At 41.3% G+C, this 16,050-nt stretch overlaps 1 protein-coding gene across 6 annotated transcripts; it reads left to right on the forward strand.

The window, feature by feature from the left end:
• Nucleotides 1-549: 549 nt before the first annotated feature.
• On the forward strand, nt 550-15,782 carry GATA1 (GATA binding protein 1). 6 transcript variants are annotated; one of them, XM_069942700.1, is made up of 6 exons: nt 550-753; nt 10,617-10,798; nt 13,159-13,515; nt 13,912-14,066; nt 14,321-14,446; nt 14,869-15,779. In XM_069942700.1, exons 2-6 carry the CDS (start codon nt 10,627-10,629, stop codon nt 15,178-15,180), a joined length of 1,122 nt encoding a protein of 373 aa, XP_069798801.1. In that variant the 5' UTR covers nt 550-753; nt 10,617-10,626; the 3' UTR covers nt 15,181-15,779. The 6 variants fall into 6 exon arrangements, with proteins under 6 accessions (XP_069798801.1, XP_069798802.1, XP_069798797.1 ...); XM_069942701.1 differs by lacking the exon at nt 550-753 and adding an exon at nt 8,663-8,758 and having other exon boundaries at nt 14,869-15,780; XM_069942696.1 differs by lacking the exon at nt 550-753 and adding an exon at nt 9,277-9,428 and having other exon boundaries at nt 14,869-15,782.
• Nucleotides 15,783-16,050: the final 268 nt, after the last annotated feature.

Below are 16,050 nucleotides of genomic sequence, written 5' to 3' on the forward strand. Positions count from 1 at the left end.
GCAACCTATTCCGTAGCCAATAAACTACAAGCACAAGAGCACAGCCCCGGGGTGGAGGAGGGGAGAGCTGGCCGGCTTCATATGGAAAAGAATGGGGCTTTTTTTCTGTGCGGCTGCAGTGAGTGTCAGCTCCTGGGACAAGTCCCGCCCTCCCTGCCCTCACCCTGTATCTGGATGCTATAAGGTATCACAGAACTGATAAACCCTAAAAAGCCGAGGTCTTACCTCATCCCCAGATCAGATCGGTTAACCCCTTCTGCAACACAAGGCAGAATTTAACCCTCAAGGTGCCCAAATTGTGCGACTCTTCCTATTCTGCGCCACTTAACCCTTTAACCTCCGTCTGCTGATATCTGATGTGATGAAACGTAAGATGTTATAATAGACTATATACATGTGTATAATAAATATACATATATATGACATAAGGTGGGGGGGTCACAGAGGTCCCGGCCTCCCCACCCATAGACAGTGGCACTTTATAGAAGGCGGGGCCTCGGGAGGGACCTGCTGAAGTCGAGGGACTAGTGACTATAAGGGATGAGGGTGCCAGGGCGAGAGGAGGTGTACAGGCTGGAATATAGGGACTAAGGTCACACCACGCTGCAGGGGAAAGGATTATCGGTTAAAGGGGTCACGGCGCACCAGTGGGGGGGACTGCTGCTGCTGAAGACCACTGGGTCAAAGCCAAGAGATTTGGGGTGAATTTTTTTAAAAAAGAGGAATTTACGGCGTCCTGTTCTCCTGCAGGAGGTGAGTTCATAATCGGTATAGATGTAGCAGAGCCGAAATTGTCCATTACCTTGTTGGGCGTACATGCGTTATAATCAATGCGCAGTCCTATGTAAAACGTTATACAGATGTAGCAGAGCTGAAATTGTCCGTTACCTTGTTGGGCCTACATGCGTTATAATCACTGCGCAGTCCTATGTTAAATCATATACAGATGCAGCAGAGCTACAATTGTCCGTTACCTTGTTGGGCCTATATGCGTTATAATCACTGCGCAGTCCTATGTAAAACCTTATACAGATGTAGCAGAGCTGAAATTGTCCATTACCTTGTTGGGCCTACATGCGTTATAATCACTGCGCAGTCCTATGTAAAACCATATACAGATGAAGCAGAGCTGAACTTATATAACTTTTTAGGCTCACACTCCCTCTGATAACTGAGCAGTCCTATGTAAAATTACATAAAATTCAAATAGCAGTGCGCCATGAACTGCGCCAAAGATGACCAACCCGCTAGATATGTGTGTAACCTCTTTTACACGGGAATCATCCGTCCTGCTGCAGCCGTATAGACATTTATTAATGGTCTTTAAGGAAGTTTTTCAAAATTTTCGAGCAGTCGCTTATGTGCATACATTTGTTTTTGTATTGCGCAAACATTTTTTAATATTTCCTAGTGAAAATGTAGTGCTATAATAATCTGTAGGTAATCGTTATAGTAAGGAATCATTACTTCTATCCTTATTATCTGTCACTTGCCATCTGGATATCACCAGGACGCCAGAACCTGATACCAGTGGAATTTACTGATTTCTTCCAAAAATTCTAAAAATTTGGCAAGTTTTTTTTCCCCCCCAATATACTGTGCTGTATATACTGATATACTGTATGTACTATGTGCTGTATATACTGGTATACTGTGTGCTGTATATAGACTGATATACTGTATATACTGTGCTGTGTATACTAATATACTGTATATAGTGTGTGCTGTATGTATTAGTATACTGTATATAGTGTGTGCTGTGTATAGTGTGTGCTGTATATACTAATATACTGTATATACTGTGTGCTGTATGTATTGGTATACTGTGTATGGTGTGTGCTGTATATACTGTGTGCTGTGTATACTAATATACTGTGTGCTGTATGTATTGGTATACTGTGTATAGTGTGTGCTGTATATACTGTATATACTGTGTGCTGTGTATACTGTATATGCTGTGTATACTAATATACTGTATAAACTATGTGCTGTATGTATTGGTATACTGTGTGCTGTATATGATGTGTGCTGTGTATACTGATAAACTGTATATACTATGTGCTGTATGTATTGGTATACTGTGCTGTGTATACTGATATACTGTATATACTATGTGCTGTATGTATTGGTATACTGTGTATAGTGTGTGCTGTGTATACTGTATATACTGTGCTGTGTATACTAATATACTGTATATACTGTGTGCTGTATGTATTGGTATACTGTGTATAGTGTGTGCTGTATATACTGTGTGTTGTACAGACTTGTATACTGTATATACTGTGTTGTTAATAATAATAATAATAATAATTATTATTATTATTTGTATAGTGCCAACAGATTCCGCAGCGCTGTATATACTGTATATACTGTGCTGTATATACTGGTATTTTGCATACACTGTATGCTGTATATACTAATATACTGTATATACTGTGTGCTGTATATACTGGTATACTGTGTGTTGTATAGACTGGTATACTGTATATACTGTGTGCTGTATGTATTGGTATACTGTGTATAGTGTGTGCTGTATATACTGTGTGCTGTGTATACTGATATACTATATATACTATGTGCTGTATGTATTGGTATACTGTGTATAGTGTGTGCTGTGTATACTGTATATACTGTGCTGTGTATACTAATATACTGTATATACTGTGTGCTGTATGTATTGGTATACTGTGTATAGTGTGTGCTGTATATACTGTGTGTTGTACAGACTTGTATACTGTATATACTGTGTGCTGTGTATACTGTATATACTGTGCTGTGTATACTAATATACTGTATATACTGTGTGCTGTATGTATTGGTATACTGTGTATGGTGTGTGCTGTGTATACTGTATATACTGTGCTGTGTATACTAATATACTGTATATACTATGTGCTGTATGTATTGGTATACTGTGTATAGTGTGTGCTGTATATACTGTGTGTTGTACAGACTTGTATACTGTATATACTGTGTTGTAAATAATAATAATAATAATTATTATTATTATTTGTATAGCGCCAACAGATTCCACAGCGCTGTATATACTGTGTATAGACTGGTATACTGTATATACTGTGCTGTATATACTGATATGCTGTATATACTGGTACTTTTGCATACACTGTATGTTGTATATACTGGTGTGATGTATATATTGGTGTGCTGTATATACTGGTGTGCTGTATATACTGTGTGCTGTGTATACTGTACATACTGTGTGCTGTGTATACTGTATATACTGTGTATACTGTGTGCTGTGTATACTGTATATGCTGTGTATACTAATATACTGTGTGCTGTATATACTCATACTGTATATACTGTGTGTTGTATATACTGATATAATGATATACTGTATATACTGTTTGCTCTGTATACTGTATATACTGTGTGCTGTATATACTGTGTGCTGTGTATACTGTATATACTGTGTGCTGTGTATACTGTATATACTATGTGCTGTATGTATTGGTATACTGTATATACTGTGTGCTGTGTATACTGTGTGCTGTATGTATTGGTATACTGTGTGCTGTGTATACTGTGCTGTGTATACTAATATACTGTATATACTGTGTGCTGTATGTATTGGTATACTGTGTATAGTGTGTGCTGTATATACTGTGTGTTGTACAGACTTGTATACTGTATATACTGTGTTGTAAATAATAATAATTATTATTATATTATTTGTATAGCGCCAACAGATTCCCCAGCGTTGTCTATACTGTGTATAGACTGGTATACTGTATATACTGTGCTGTATATACTGTGTATAGACTGGTATACTGTATATACTGTGCTGTATATACTGATATGCTGTATATAATGGTATTTTGCATACACTGTGTGCTGCATATACTAATATACTGTATATACTGGTGTGCTGGATATACTGTGTGCTGTATATACTGATACTGTATATACTGTGTGTTGTATATACTGATATAATGATATACTGTATATACCGTGTGCTATATATACTGTATATAATGTGCTGTATATACTGGTATAACATGTGCTTTATATACTGATATGGTTTATATACTGTGCTGTATATACTGATATACTGTATATACTGTGTACTGTGTATACTGTATATACTGTGTGCTGTATATACTGGTATACAGTATATACTGTGTGCTGTACACACTGGAATACGGTATATACTGTGTGCTGTATATACTGATATACTGTGTGCTGTGTATACTGTATATACTATGTACTGTATGTATTGGTATACTGTATATAGTGTGTGCTGTGTATACTGTGTGCTGTGTATACTGTATATAGTGTGTGCTGTGTATACTGTATATACTGTGTGCTGTGTATACTGTATATGCTGTGTATACTAATATACTGTATATACTATGTGCTGTATGTATTGGTATACTGTATATAGTGTGTGCTGTGTATACTGTATATACTGTGTGCTGTATATACTGCGAGCTGTGTATACTGTATATGCTGTGTATACTAATATACTGTATATACTATGTGCTGTATGTAATGGTATACTGTGTGCTGTGTATACTGTATATACTGTGCTGTGTATACTAATATACTGTATATACTGTGTGCTGTATGTATTGGTATACTGTGTATAGTGTGTGCTGTATATACTGTGTGCTGTATGTATTGGTATACTGTGTATAGTGTGTGCTGTGTGTAATGGTATACTGTGTATAGTGTGTGCTGTGTGTAATGGTATACTGTATATACTGTGTGCTGTATATACTGTGCGCTGTATGTATTGGTATACTGTGTATAGTGTGTGCTGTGTGTAATGGTATACTGTATATACTGTGTGCTGTATATACTGTATATACTGTGTGCTGTATGTATTGGTATACTGTGTATAGTGTGTGCTGTATATGTGGGAGTAGTCTAACAAGGGACCCGGCAATGCAAGTGTTTGTATCTAGAAGTGAGGCGGTAATGTGAGACATGATGCACATTGATAAGGTCCCACGTGTCTTCTTATCCTCTGTACGATATAACATGGCAGCCGGCCACCACTACTACCAGGAGCTTTACACACATGTGGGCCGGAAGCTTTCTACCTCTGTGATGCTTGTACTATCTGGATCCTTGCTTCCCATTATCCCCAGCCTGCAGAATAACATTTAAAAGTGCTCAACAATATAGAGTAAAAAGGGTACGAAAAGATTTCTTAATTACTTCAATAAAAAAAAAAAAATCTCCAGTCTTCCAGTACTTATCAGCTGCTGTATGTCCTGCAGGAAGTGGTGTATGCCTTCCAGTCTGTCCATGTCATGAACTGTCCAGAGCAGGAGAGGTTTTCTATAGGGATTTGCTGCTGCTCTGGACAGTTCCTGATATGGACAGAGGTGGCAGCAAAGAGCACAGTGTCAGACCAGACACTGAGCACACCACTTCCTGCAGGGCATACAGCAGCTGATAAGTACTTGAAAACTGGGGGGTTTTAAATAGTAATTTACAAATCAATATAACTTTCTGAAACCAATTGCGGTTTCAGTTTTGTTTTTTTTGCCTCCCTACTAAAACTGCATAAAAAGTGATCAGAAAGATCCGGAAATAAGAAACTAGAGCTCACCCTGCAAAAAATGAGCCCTCACACACACAAAAAAATTGGGTCTTAAAATATGGCAATAAAAAGGAATAACAATTGTGAATTTTTTTTAACTGTATAAAAGTCGTAAAACATAACAAAAACAATATAAACGTATTCTCCTCATAACTACTGACCTGCAGAATAAAGTTATTGCTTACTTTTTACTGCACATTCAATACTGTAAAAACAAAAGAAAAATAACCGTGAATTCTTAAATATATATATATACATATGTGTGTGTGTGTGTGTTTTTTTTAAATTAATTTTTATTTTTCTTTTACATAATTCATTAAAAGCTCATAGGTAAACCACAATACGGCATAAAATACAAGTTATAGCAAATAATGCATCAGTATATATATATATTTTATTTTATTATTTTCAAAGAGATCAAGTAGCTTTAAAATAATGGAATACTCACCTGCCTGACAGCTCCCAAGTCACATTGGCAGCAGGGGATCAGGCAGGTGAGTATCCTTTATTTTCATTAGGGCTGTGGCCGGAGTCATTGCTAAAGCCCAAAAACTGATGGGTCCGGTGTGAGCAGTAACGGCTCCATATGAACGGACACGTAGTGCTGATCCATTCATCCCTCTAATTGGTTTCACGCCTTATGATGTCATTCACCCGGTAATTTCTGTTACTTTTACGTTGAATTCCTTAGAATTCTGAGGTCTGTAGATCCGATCCCTTCTTACTTCCTTTTTGAAATGATGCTCGTAGTTTGTGAAATCTCTAACACCAGCTCTATTGCTTCACTAACCTACAGTCTGAGCAGCCAGGACCAGATTGTGGCCGAATTAGGATCTAGACAAGGCAAGCTTTTTAGGGGTCTCCTATCCTGGACAAACCCCCAGTGGCCTGTTTTTTCTTACAAATATTAAAGGGGTATTCCGCTCAAACATAACATTTGATATGTTGCTGCCCATGGTGAGACTAACAATTCCTTCCATACTTGTTATTATCTATTCAGTCTCCTTCCCCCAGCTGCTGCTTTTTGCTGAAGACACAAAAATCTGTGTGTGAGCTTTTCTCTCTCTCTCCCCCTCCCTTCTGAGATGGCTGATGTTCATGAGTAAGCCAGTCTTAAATAAAGTCCTGCCCCTTTTCCTGGCCAAATTTATGACGAGGTTCATGCTTTGCCTAGTGCAGACATTGCACAAATATCCACACCTGCTCTGGTTTAGATGATCGGGGATACGGCTGGCATACACAACAGAAAAGGTGCAAATCTGCCCCTTCTCCGTGGCATAGGCCAGGGGAGCATGATGATAAATGTCCCCCAAAGAATTCATCAGCAACCTGACCTCAAATTCACCCTCCCAGCATTACAAAAAAGCTACAAAGTTGCAGATAAAGCCTGCCAGGGACTTGTTTACATCAGTCATCTCCGAAGGGAGGGGGAGACAGCAAAGCTCACACACAGATTTTTGTGTCTTGAGCAGAAAGCAGCAGCTGAGAACTGGGGGAAGGAGACTGAATAGATAATAACAAGTATAGAAGGAATTGTTAGTCTCACCATGGGCAGCAACATATCAAAATGTGGCAGGAGGCCACACTTCCTCGCCGTGCGTCCACCCATTGTGTGAGTGGGGGATACCGCAGGCGTAGGCCAGGGCCGCAACTGATGAATGTCCCTCCATGAGTTTAGGGCTGGTTAAAAGAGAAGTCTGGTGACTTGAAAAATGTCACAGCCGGCAGGATGAAAGTTCTGATGACGTCAGGACTCAGGGGGGGTGGGGGTGGGGAATGGCTGTCCCAGCTAGTGGATTCCGCGCTTAGCCATTCAATGACCGCAGCGGTGTCACACTCCATTCACTGACTGGCAGAGCGGACAATCCATCGACCGGGTTGTGACGTTGTCTGTGCAGCTGGTAAGTACTGGCAGACTTTTTTAGTAGAAGTAAATTACAAATCTCTGGCACCAGTTGAAAGATTTTTTTTTTTGGTGGTGCAGTACAGTGTATGATCATAGCTGTGGGTGTAGTTATGTGAACAGAGGCCTATGAGTGTATGTATGGGAAGCCTGGCAATCTACAATGCGTTTGCTATGACACATGATATTCAGCTCCTCTTATCTAACCTGAGATGTTTCTGAACCCTGATTGGAGATACTGGTGGTACATTCAGCCAATTGGACAGAATCAGGAGCAACCCCGTCCCCTGTCTATATAAGGTGTCACTGCTGACAATGCATCAGAGCACTGAGCCATGAGGAGGAAAGAACTGCCTGTAGAGCTCAGAGACAGGACTGTGTGGAGGAGCAGCTTTAGGGAAGGGGACAAACACATCTCTGTTGCACTGAAAGATCCCAAGAAAAGCGCCCTCCATAATTCTTACATGGAGGGAGTGTGGAACAAGCAGGACTAGAGCTGCCACCACACCCCAGAGAATTATCGGGAGAACAGCCTTGGTTAGAGAGGTGACCTGGAACCCAATGGTCACTTTGCTTGAGCTTTAAGGATCCTGTTTGGTGACACTCCCAGGTGCATCCTCCACCAATCTGGGCGTTATGGCAGAGTGACCAGAAAGAAGCGGCTCCTCAGTAACAGACACATAAATGGCTCCAGAAGTTTATCTTAAAGGCAAATGAGCCTCAGGCTGTGAGAAACAAGATTCTCTGCTCTGAGGAAACGAAGATTAACCTTTTTGGCCTCCATTCTCAGTGTTATGGCTGGAGGAGACCGGGCACTGGCCATCACCTGCCCAATAGTGAAGTCTGGTGGGGATAACACGGTGGGGGGGGGGTGGTAAGGAGAATAGTCAGGGTGTGTGGGGGGGAAGCTAAATGGAGCAAAGTACGTAGATATTATTAATAAAGCCCTGATCCAGAGCGCTCTGGGCCTTAGACTGGGCCGAGGCTTCACCTTTTACCAGACAATGACCTCAAGCACACAGCCAGGACATACGAGCAACTTAGGGATAACTCTCTGAATGTCCTTAAGTGACCCGACCCCTGACCCCAGTGGGACATCTCTACAGACCTGACAATGGCGTCCACCAATGACCCTTATCCAACCTGACCGAGCAGGAAAGGATCTGCAGAAAAGAATGGCCGAACATTCCCAAATTCAGGTGTAATCCTTGTGGCCTCATAGCCAAGAGCGGAGGAGGAATCACTGACCGAGGGGCTTCACCTGAATACTGATGGGGATGCAGGTAGGGGGATTTCTACCATCCTGTTCTCACTGATCATCATGGGGTATTGGGGGCAGAATAATAGGGGGCAAGGAGCAACATAACAACATGCAATGGGGGCTGAAGACTTTCCAGATGTACGGTATATACACTGACCTATTGATATGCTCTGGGGGGCACTACAGTGTATGATCATAGCCTTGGTGGTACTCATGTGAACTGAGGCCTAGCAGAGGCTGCCATACTGATGCGGCAGATTGAGGAAGGTTTTCTTATAGAATAATATAGCAACCAATCACGTATCATCTTTTTACTTTGTAAGTGCTGTGCGGTGATCGGTTACTATGGGCAACAACAACCAATCTCAGCTCAGCTTTCATTTTTAAAGGGCAATAGAAGGAATGATATTTGAGATGTGATTGGTTGCTATGGCAGTTTTATAAATCTCTCCCACAACAACCAATCAGAGATCAGTTTGTAATTTGTAACATGGATTCTGATTGGTTGTCTGATTGTTAGCTGTTGTATACTCCTCCGCCATCTTGGGCACCAGGATTGATGTACTGTAATCTCTATGTACATCTGCTATTCAGAGCAACTGACATATGACGCGAGAGCTGACCAGTATTTTGACACCGCTGTCCAGATCTTCGGCTGATAAGTTCATTAAGGAAATAAGATGTGACTTCCTGTAACGGAACAATGTTTGTTATTATCGGACTCTGAAAAAAGAGAAACTATACGTTCTAGATGTGGCGCTAGTCGCTGACTAATCTTCCGCAGGGTGTCATGCGGATAAGCCCCAATGACATATGAATCATTACTTTACACTTCTGGCTTAAAGGGTTTTTCCACCCGCAACAAAAAATAATCAGTCCTACTTGTCACTGGAAAATCCAGATGATGATATGGCCGCCATGACGGTTATCGTTGTGTGTAATTCTACTTGAGCATAGAATAGGGTTGATTAAAGGGGGACTCCAGTGAAAAAAAAACATTCTTTCAAATCAACTGGTGTCAGAAAGTTATATCAATTTATAATTTACTTCTATTTCAAAATGTCCAGCCTTCCAGTACTTATCAGCTGCTGTATGTCCCGCAGGAAGTGGTGTATTCTTTCCAGTCTGACACAGTGCTCTCTGCTGCCACCTCTGTCAATGTCAGGAACTGTCCAGAGCAGGAGAGGTTTTCTATGGGGATTTGCTCCTGCTCTGGACAGTTCCTGATATGGACAGAGGTGGCAGCAGAGAGCACAAGTAAATTACAAATCTATGTAACTTTCTGAAAACAGTTGATTTGAAAAAAAAAAAAAAAAAAGATTTTCGCCGAAGTACCCCTTTAACCATTCAGAAGTCCAGGAAAGCAGGGTGGCAAAAGCTAGAGCTATTACAGAAGACTATTTAGATTAAGGAGAGCTGTAGCAGTAAGCTCCCATAATTCCATGCATTGTCCTATTTGCATATCTGTGGCTGGCTACCCTGTGGGCGTGGTGATGGCGGCCGTCAGAGGTGGTCACCCACCTCTGTGAGGAAGCTATGTGATGCCAGGGCCTCGCTGCTGTACACTTCTCTCTTCAGTACCTTGGACAGCGGCCATGCTGCTTCATCCTTGGAATTGTAAAAACACAAGAAGCCTCCGCCAGAAGACAAGGAGATGCCCAGACAATAGCAAGAAGTATCAGCAGTTCCATCATTAGGGGTTACTGTAATAGAGATGCTATTCTTGTCCCTAGGTGGCAGTATTACACTCTGGGCCAGAAATGTATTTGGGCGGTTGTCACTTCCCTTCCCCCACTCCTTCCTGCAGGGGGCGACATTGAGCACAGGAGAAATGGTTGATAGTGGCAATGATTTATTATCTGTATTATACTCCATGATAGGTGCCCAGCGATGGAATTCACATCTCTGCCCGGCCAGGAGCCTCTCAGCCAGTACTCAGACTCTACTATAACCCAAAGCAACGAGGAGGCCGATTTCTTCTATAACCTGGGCGGTGACAGCAGTCCGTCGTATGGTGGAGCTGTCCCCAGCCGCGAAGTGACAACTTTCCGCCATTCTTCAGGTAGGTGTTGTCTGGCTGTTACTTACTCATTGTCCCACTTTTCCTTATATAGGGGCAGTATTATAGTAGTATATTCCTGTATATAGGGGGCAGTATTATAGTAGTATATTCCTGTATATAGGGGGCAGTATTATAGTAGTTATATCCCTGTATATAGGAGCAGTATTATAGTAGTTATATTCCTGTATATAGGAGCAGTATTATAGTAGTTATATTCCTGTATATAGGAGCAGTATTATAGTAGTATATTCCTGTATATAGGAGGCAGTATTATAGTAGTATATTCCTGTATATAGGGGCAGTATTATAGTAGTTATATTCCTGTATATAGGAGCAGTATTATAGTAGTTATATTCCTGTATATAGGAGCAGTATTATAGTAGTTATATTCCTGTATATAGGAGCAGTATTATAGTAGTTATATTCCTGTATATAGGAGCAGTATTATAGTAGTTATATTCCTGTATATAGGAGCAGTATTATAGTAGTTATATTCCTGTATATAGGGAGCAGTATTATAGTAGTTATATTCCTGTATATAGGAGCAGTATTATAGTAGTTATGCGGTTCAGGGAAGAAACAGAGTGCTGCACCTCACACCTATGGCTGATACTAGTGCCGCTAGGCTAAATAAAAAACACATCAGAATTTTGTGTATGAATTGATCAAGCCATACTGCCCCATGTACCTCGTGCCGGTATCTGAGTGTGGTGAGTGTTTTAGACCTTGTTCACACTTGTGTTGTTTGGTGACAGCTTTCTCCGCCGGCGGTGCCTGCTGGGATTTACGGGGGCCTCTGGGTATTGGTCCTGTGACAGTGGGGTTGCAGGGCCGTTCTATGGCCTCCCTTCCCTGGTTGTGCACGCCTTGCGGGGATGGCGGTCGCTGACTGACACGGTGGTAAGTTAGTGTAGGGACCCATGTGAGCCAGGAGACCTGCACGCTGGTACATGGGGTACATATGGTTTGATCAAATTATATACCAACATCCTGGAGTTGGTTTTTTGAAATGTAGCTGAGAAGCATTAGTATCAGCCATAGGTGTGAGGTGCAGCGCTATTTTCTCTTCTTGTCCGTATTATAGTAGTTATATTCCTGTATATAGGAGCAGTATTATAGTAGTTATATTCCTGTATATAGGAGCAGTATTATAGCAGTTATATTCTTGTATATAGGAGCAGTATTATAGTAGTTATATTCTTGTATATAGGGAGCAGTATTATAGTAGTTATATTCTTGTATATAGGAGCAGTATTATAGTAGTTATATTCTTGTATATAGGAGCAGTATTATAGTAGTTATATTCTTGTATATAGGGAGCAGTATTATAGTAGTTATATTCCTGTATATAGGGGCAGTATTATAGTAGTTATATTCCTGTATATAGGGGGCAGTATTATAGTAGTTATATTCCTGTATATAGGAGCAGTATTATAGCAGTTATATTCTTGTATATAGGAGCAGTATTATAGTAGTTATATTCCTGTATATAGGAGCAGTATTATAGTAGTTATATTCCTGTATATAGGGGGCAGTATTATAGTAGTTATATTCCTGTATATAGGAGCAGTATTATAGCAGTTATATTCTTGTATATAGGAGCAGTATTATAGTAGTTATATTCCTGTATATAGGAGCAGTATTATAGCAGTTATATTCTTGTATATAGGAGCACTATTATAGTAGTTATATTCCTGTATATAGGAAGCAGTATTATAGTAGTTATATTCTTGTATATAGGGAGCAGTATTATAGTAGTTATATTCTTGTATATAGGAGCAGTATTATAGTAGTTATATTCCTGTATATAGGGGCAGTATTATAGCAGTTATATTCTTGTATATAGGAGCACTATTATAGTAGTTATATTCCTGTATATAGGAGCAGTATTATAGTAGTTATATTCCTGTATATAGGGGCAGTATTATAGTAGTTATATTCTTGTATATAGGGGCAGTATTATAGTAGTTATATTCCTGTATATAGGAGCAGTATTATAGTAGTTATATTCCTGTATATAGGAGCAGTATTATAGTAGTTATATTCCTGTATATAGGGAGCAGTATTATAGTAGTATATTCCTGTATATAGGAGCAGTATTATAGTAGTTATATTCCTGTATATAGGAGCAGTATTATAGTAGTTATATTCCTGTATATAGGAGCAGTATTATAGTAGATATATTCCTGTATATAGGAGCAGTATTATAGTAGTTATATTCCTGTATATAGGAGCAGTATTATAGTAGTTATATTCTTGTATATAGGGGGCAGTATTATAGTAGTTATATTCCTGTATATAGGGGGCAGTATTATAGTAGTTATACTATAGTTTCTAAATTTATACTTTCTATTTTTCAGTGCTCCAGACTTACCCATCTCACTGGACAGACAGCAGTCCTGGATTTATCCACAACCTGACCACCTATGGAAGACCCTCCAGTACATTACCTCTGTACACATCAGGAGCTTCCCCTTTAGGGCCTCTTACTTCGCCCCCATTATATTCTCCTGTTCCATTGCTCCTGAGCTCTGCGCCATCAGCTGAACGTGAAGGGAGCCCTAAATTTTTGGAGACATTAAAGACTGAGAGAATGAGCCCATTGACCGGTGACCTTGTGTCATTAGAGTCAAGAAGTCTGAACAGTCAAGTTATGTCTCAGATGGGATATCTCGGCTCTCCACAGGACTTCAATAACAGTCTCTTCCAGCCATCAGGTATCTATTGCCTCCTCCTCCAAGCTTCATATCTAGCCAGGTTATGTGGAGAGGGGTCTATCGGCTATACTTATGGGAAGATGAGGAGGAGAAGTCTAAAGATGAGGGTTAAATAGGAGAAGTTGTTCATGGATAGACCAATGTAGGGAAACTTTTCAGAAATTTGGACTGCAAACCTAGAGATGAGTGTAGATTTAGAATCAATATGGCGGATAGTATAGATGTTTGGCTGCATGGATTATTGGATCATGACTGGATAGGTTACAGATGGTGCCCCCGGGTTATATGATGGTGGATACACTGGAGAACATAAAGGGTGGGAATGTCTTGTTTTTGAGTTTGATTAGGAATATCGATGTCGTGTTTTATGCCTTACATATCTACTTTACCCTATATGACCCCCAGAAGATCGCGAGTGTGTGAACTGTGGAGCCACGGTGACCCCACTGTGGAGGCGAGATATCAGCGGCCACTACCTGTGTAACGCCTGTGGCCTTTACCACAAGATGAACGGGCATAACCGTCCGCTGATCCGACCAAAGAAACGTCTGGTAAGGAACATGGAGGGAACATAGTGAGCACAATGTTAGGGCCGGAGACCACGTCACATGGCTAGATATAGGTCTCCTCATGGACATCAATCTTCGGAGGTTCTTGTGCCTTTCTCAAGTCTCAGACTTAGTCTTTTGGAGAAGTGATGACATTTTTAAAGAAGGAACTGCTGGCTGAGTGCTGGGGCCATTCTTCTCGGTAAGACTTGCAGAAATGTATCTTCAACCATCTCCATCTTATCTCTACTTTGCAGATTGTGAGCAAGAGGGCCGGGACCCAATGTAGTAACTGTCATACGAGCACCACAACCCTATGGAGGAGGAACACCAATGGTGACCCGGTCTGCAACGCCTGCGGACTGTACTATAAGCTGCACAATGTAAGAACCCCACCGAGATCCCGATACATTCTACCACTGATTTAGGGTCCTATTACACAGACCGATCATAAACTGTAAACGAGCACCGATCTGCTAGATCTGCACTCACTTATCAAGCAATAACACGGGCTGACTATCGGGCAGCAAGGGCTGCACAGACATCATAAGTAATTTCCGTGCAGCCCTTGCCTTTGGTGCAAAATAATAAAGTATTAACTTGCCTTACCACATTCCCGGGTGTCCTCGGGCCTTCCCTGGTCACCATGCTGATAAACATTGTGACACTTATGTGAAAGCTCGGATCATGGCCAATCATGTCTGGTAACATCCAATGTGTATGTTGTATTTTGGGGGGAGGAAAGCGTTGCTGCTTCTTTATCTTCTACTACCACCGCCCATTGTTGCCTTATTTTATATGTTAGGTGAACCGCCCCTTAACTATGAAGAAGGAGGGAATCCAAACCCGCAACCGGAAGGTGAGCAGCAAGTCCAAAAAGAAGAAGCAGCAAACCCCCGAGGGTCTCTATGAACCTCTGAAGAACGGCCCGGAAGATCAAGCTATGTATCCGTTTGGACCCATCCTTCTACCGGGTCAGATACCGTCTATGGGACATTTAATGCCGTGCTCGCCTCCTCCACATCACCTGCTCGCTTCTCCGAGGATCCCTCACTCACCTCCGCACATCACTTATAGGCCCCATATGGTACCGGGGGTCTCGTCCGCTCTCAGCTAAACAGCAGGGCTACTGCTACAACTTCCCGCAGAGACACCTCAGCTTCCTCCATGTCACCTCCAGCCCAAGGATGACCCCGGTCCATTGGGCACCCCACCCCCATACAGACATCTTTGTTTTACTTCCACCCCACTACCTCCCCCCACCCCGGAGCCCACCGACCACACCAGACATTGTAGCACCTCTCATCCGCTTCTGCTCTGTATAGGATTTTCAGGTGACTCTCAGGTTCCTGTGATGACACCCCTGGTGTGTGAATGAGCTTGTGATACAGATGGACGCCCAGTTGTCCTCAGCCCCCGAGGTCCATGGACTGGACCAGTTTTTATAGAATTCCCTGGATTTGTAATGCCCCCCCTCTCGTTTTTATTGATCAACATATAATAAAATGTGTCTGTAAAAAGACTTGCAGTGCGTGAATGGGAACACGTGCTCAGCAGAAAGTATTAGCAATAATGAGCTCTGCCTTAAAGGGGAACTCTCGCCTAGGAAAGTTTTATTAGTCATTTTATAATGCAAAAGTAAAGACAATCATTGATAAAATTGCTTATGTTTGCATTTTGGCCCTCTTTTCTTACCCTCTTACCTGAGAGCGGGCGCAGTGGTGCCGAGCTGAAGTTCCCCTTTAAATAACCAGCAACGTAAATGGTACCACACACGGTAAGCTCGGATAAGCCAGATCACAAAATGGTATTAATCCATTGATAGGCTTGTATACAATGGCTCAGCGGACAGTATCACTAGGCCTAGATACACCAAACAGTTTCACACACGCTAGGCTTAGATACACCAGACAGTATCACAAACCCTAGGCTTGAGTACACCAGACAGTATCACACATGCTGGGATCAGATACACTAGACAGTAACA

This window comes from Dendropsophus ebraccatus, chromosome 10 (assembly GCF_027789765.1).
Source record: "Dendropsophus ebraccatus isolate aDenEbr1 chromosome 10, aDenEbr1.pat, whole genome shotgun sequence".
NCBI lineage: Eukaryota > Metazoa > Chordata > Amphibia > Anura > Hylidae > Dendropsophus > Dendropsophus ebraccatus.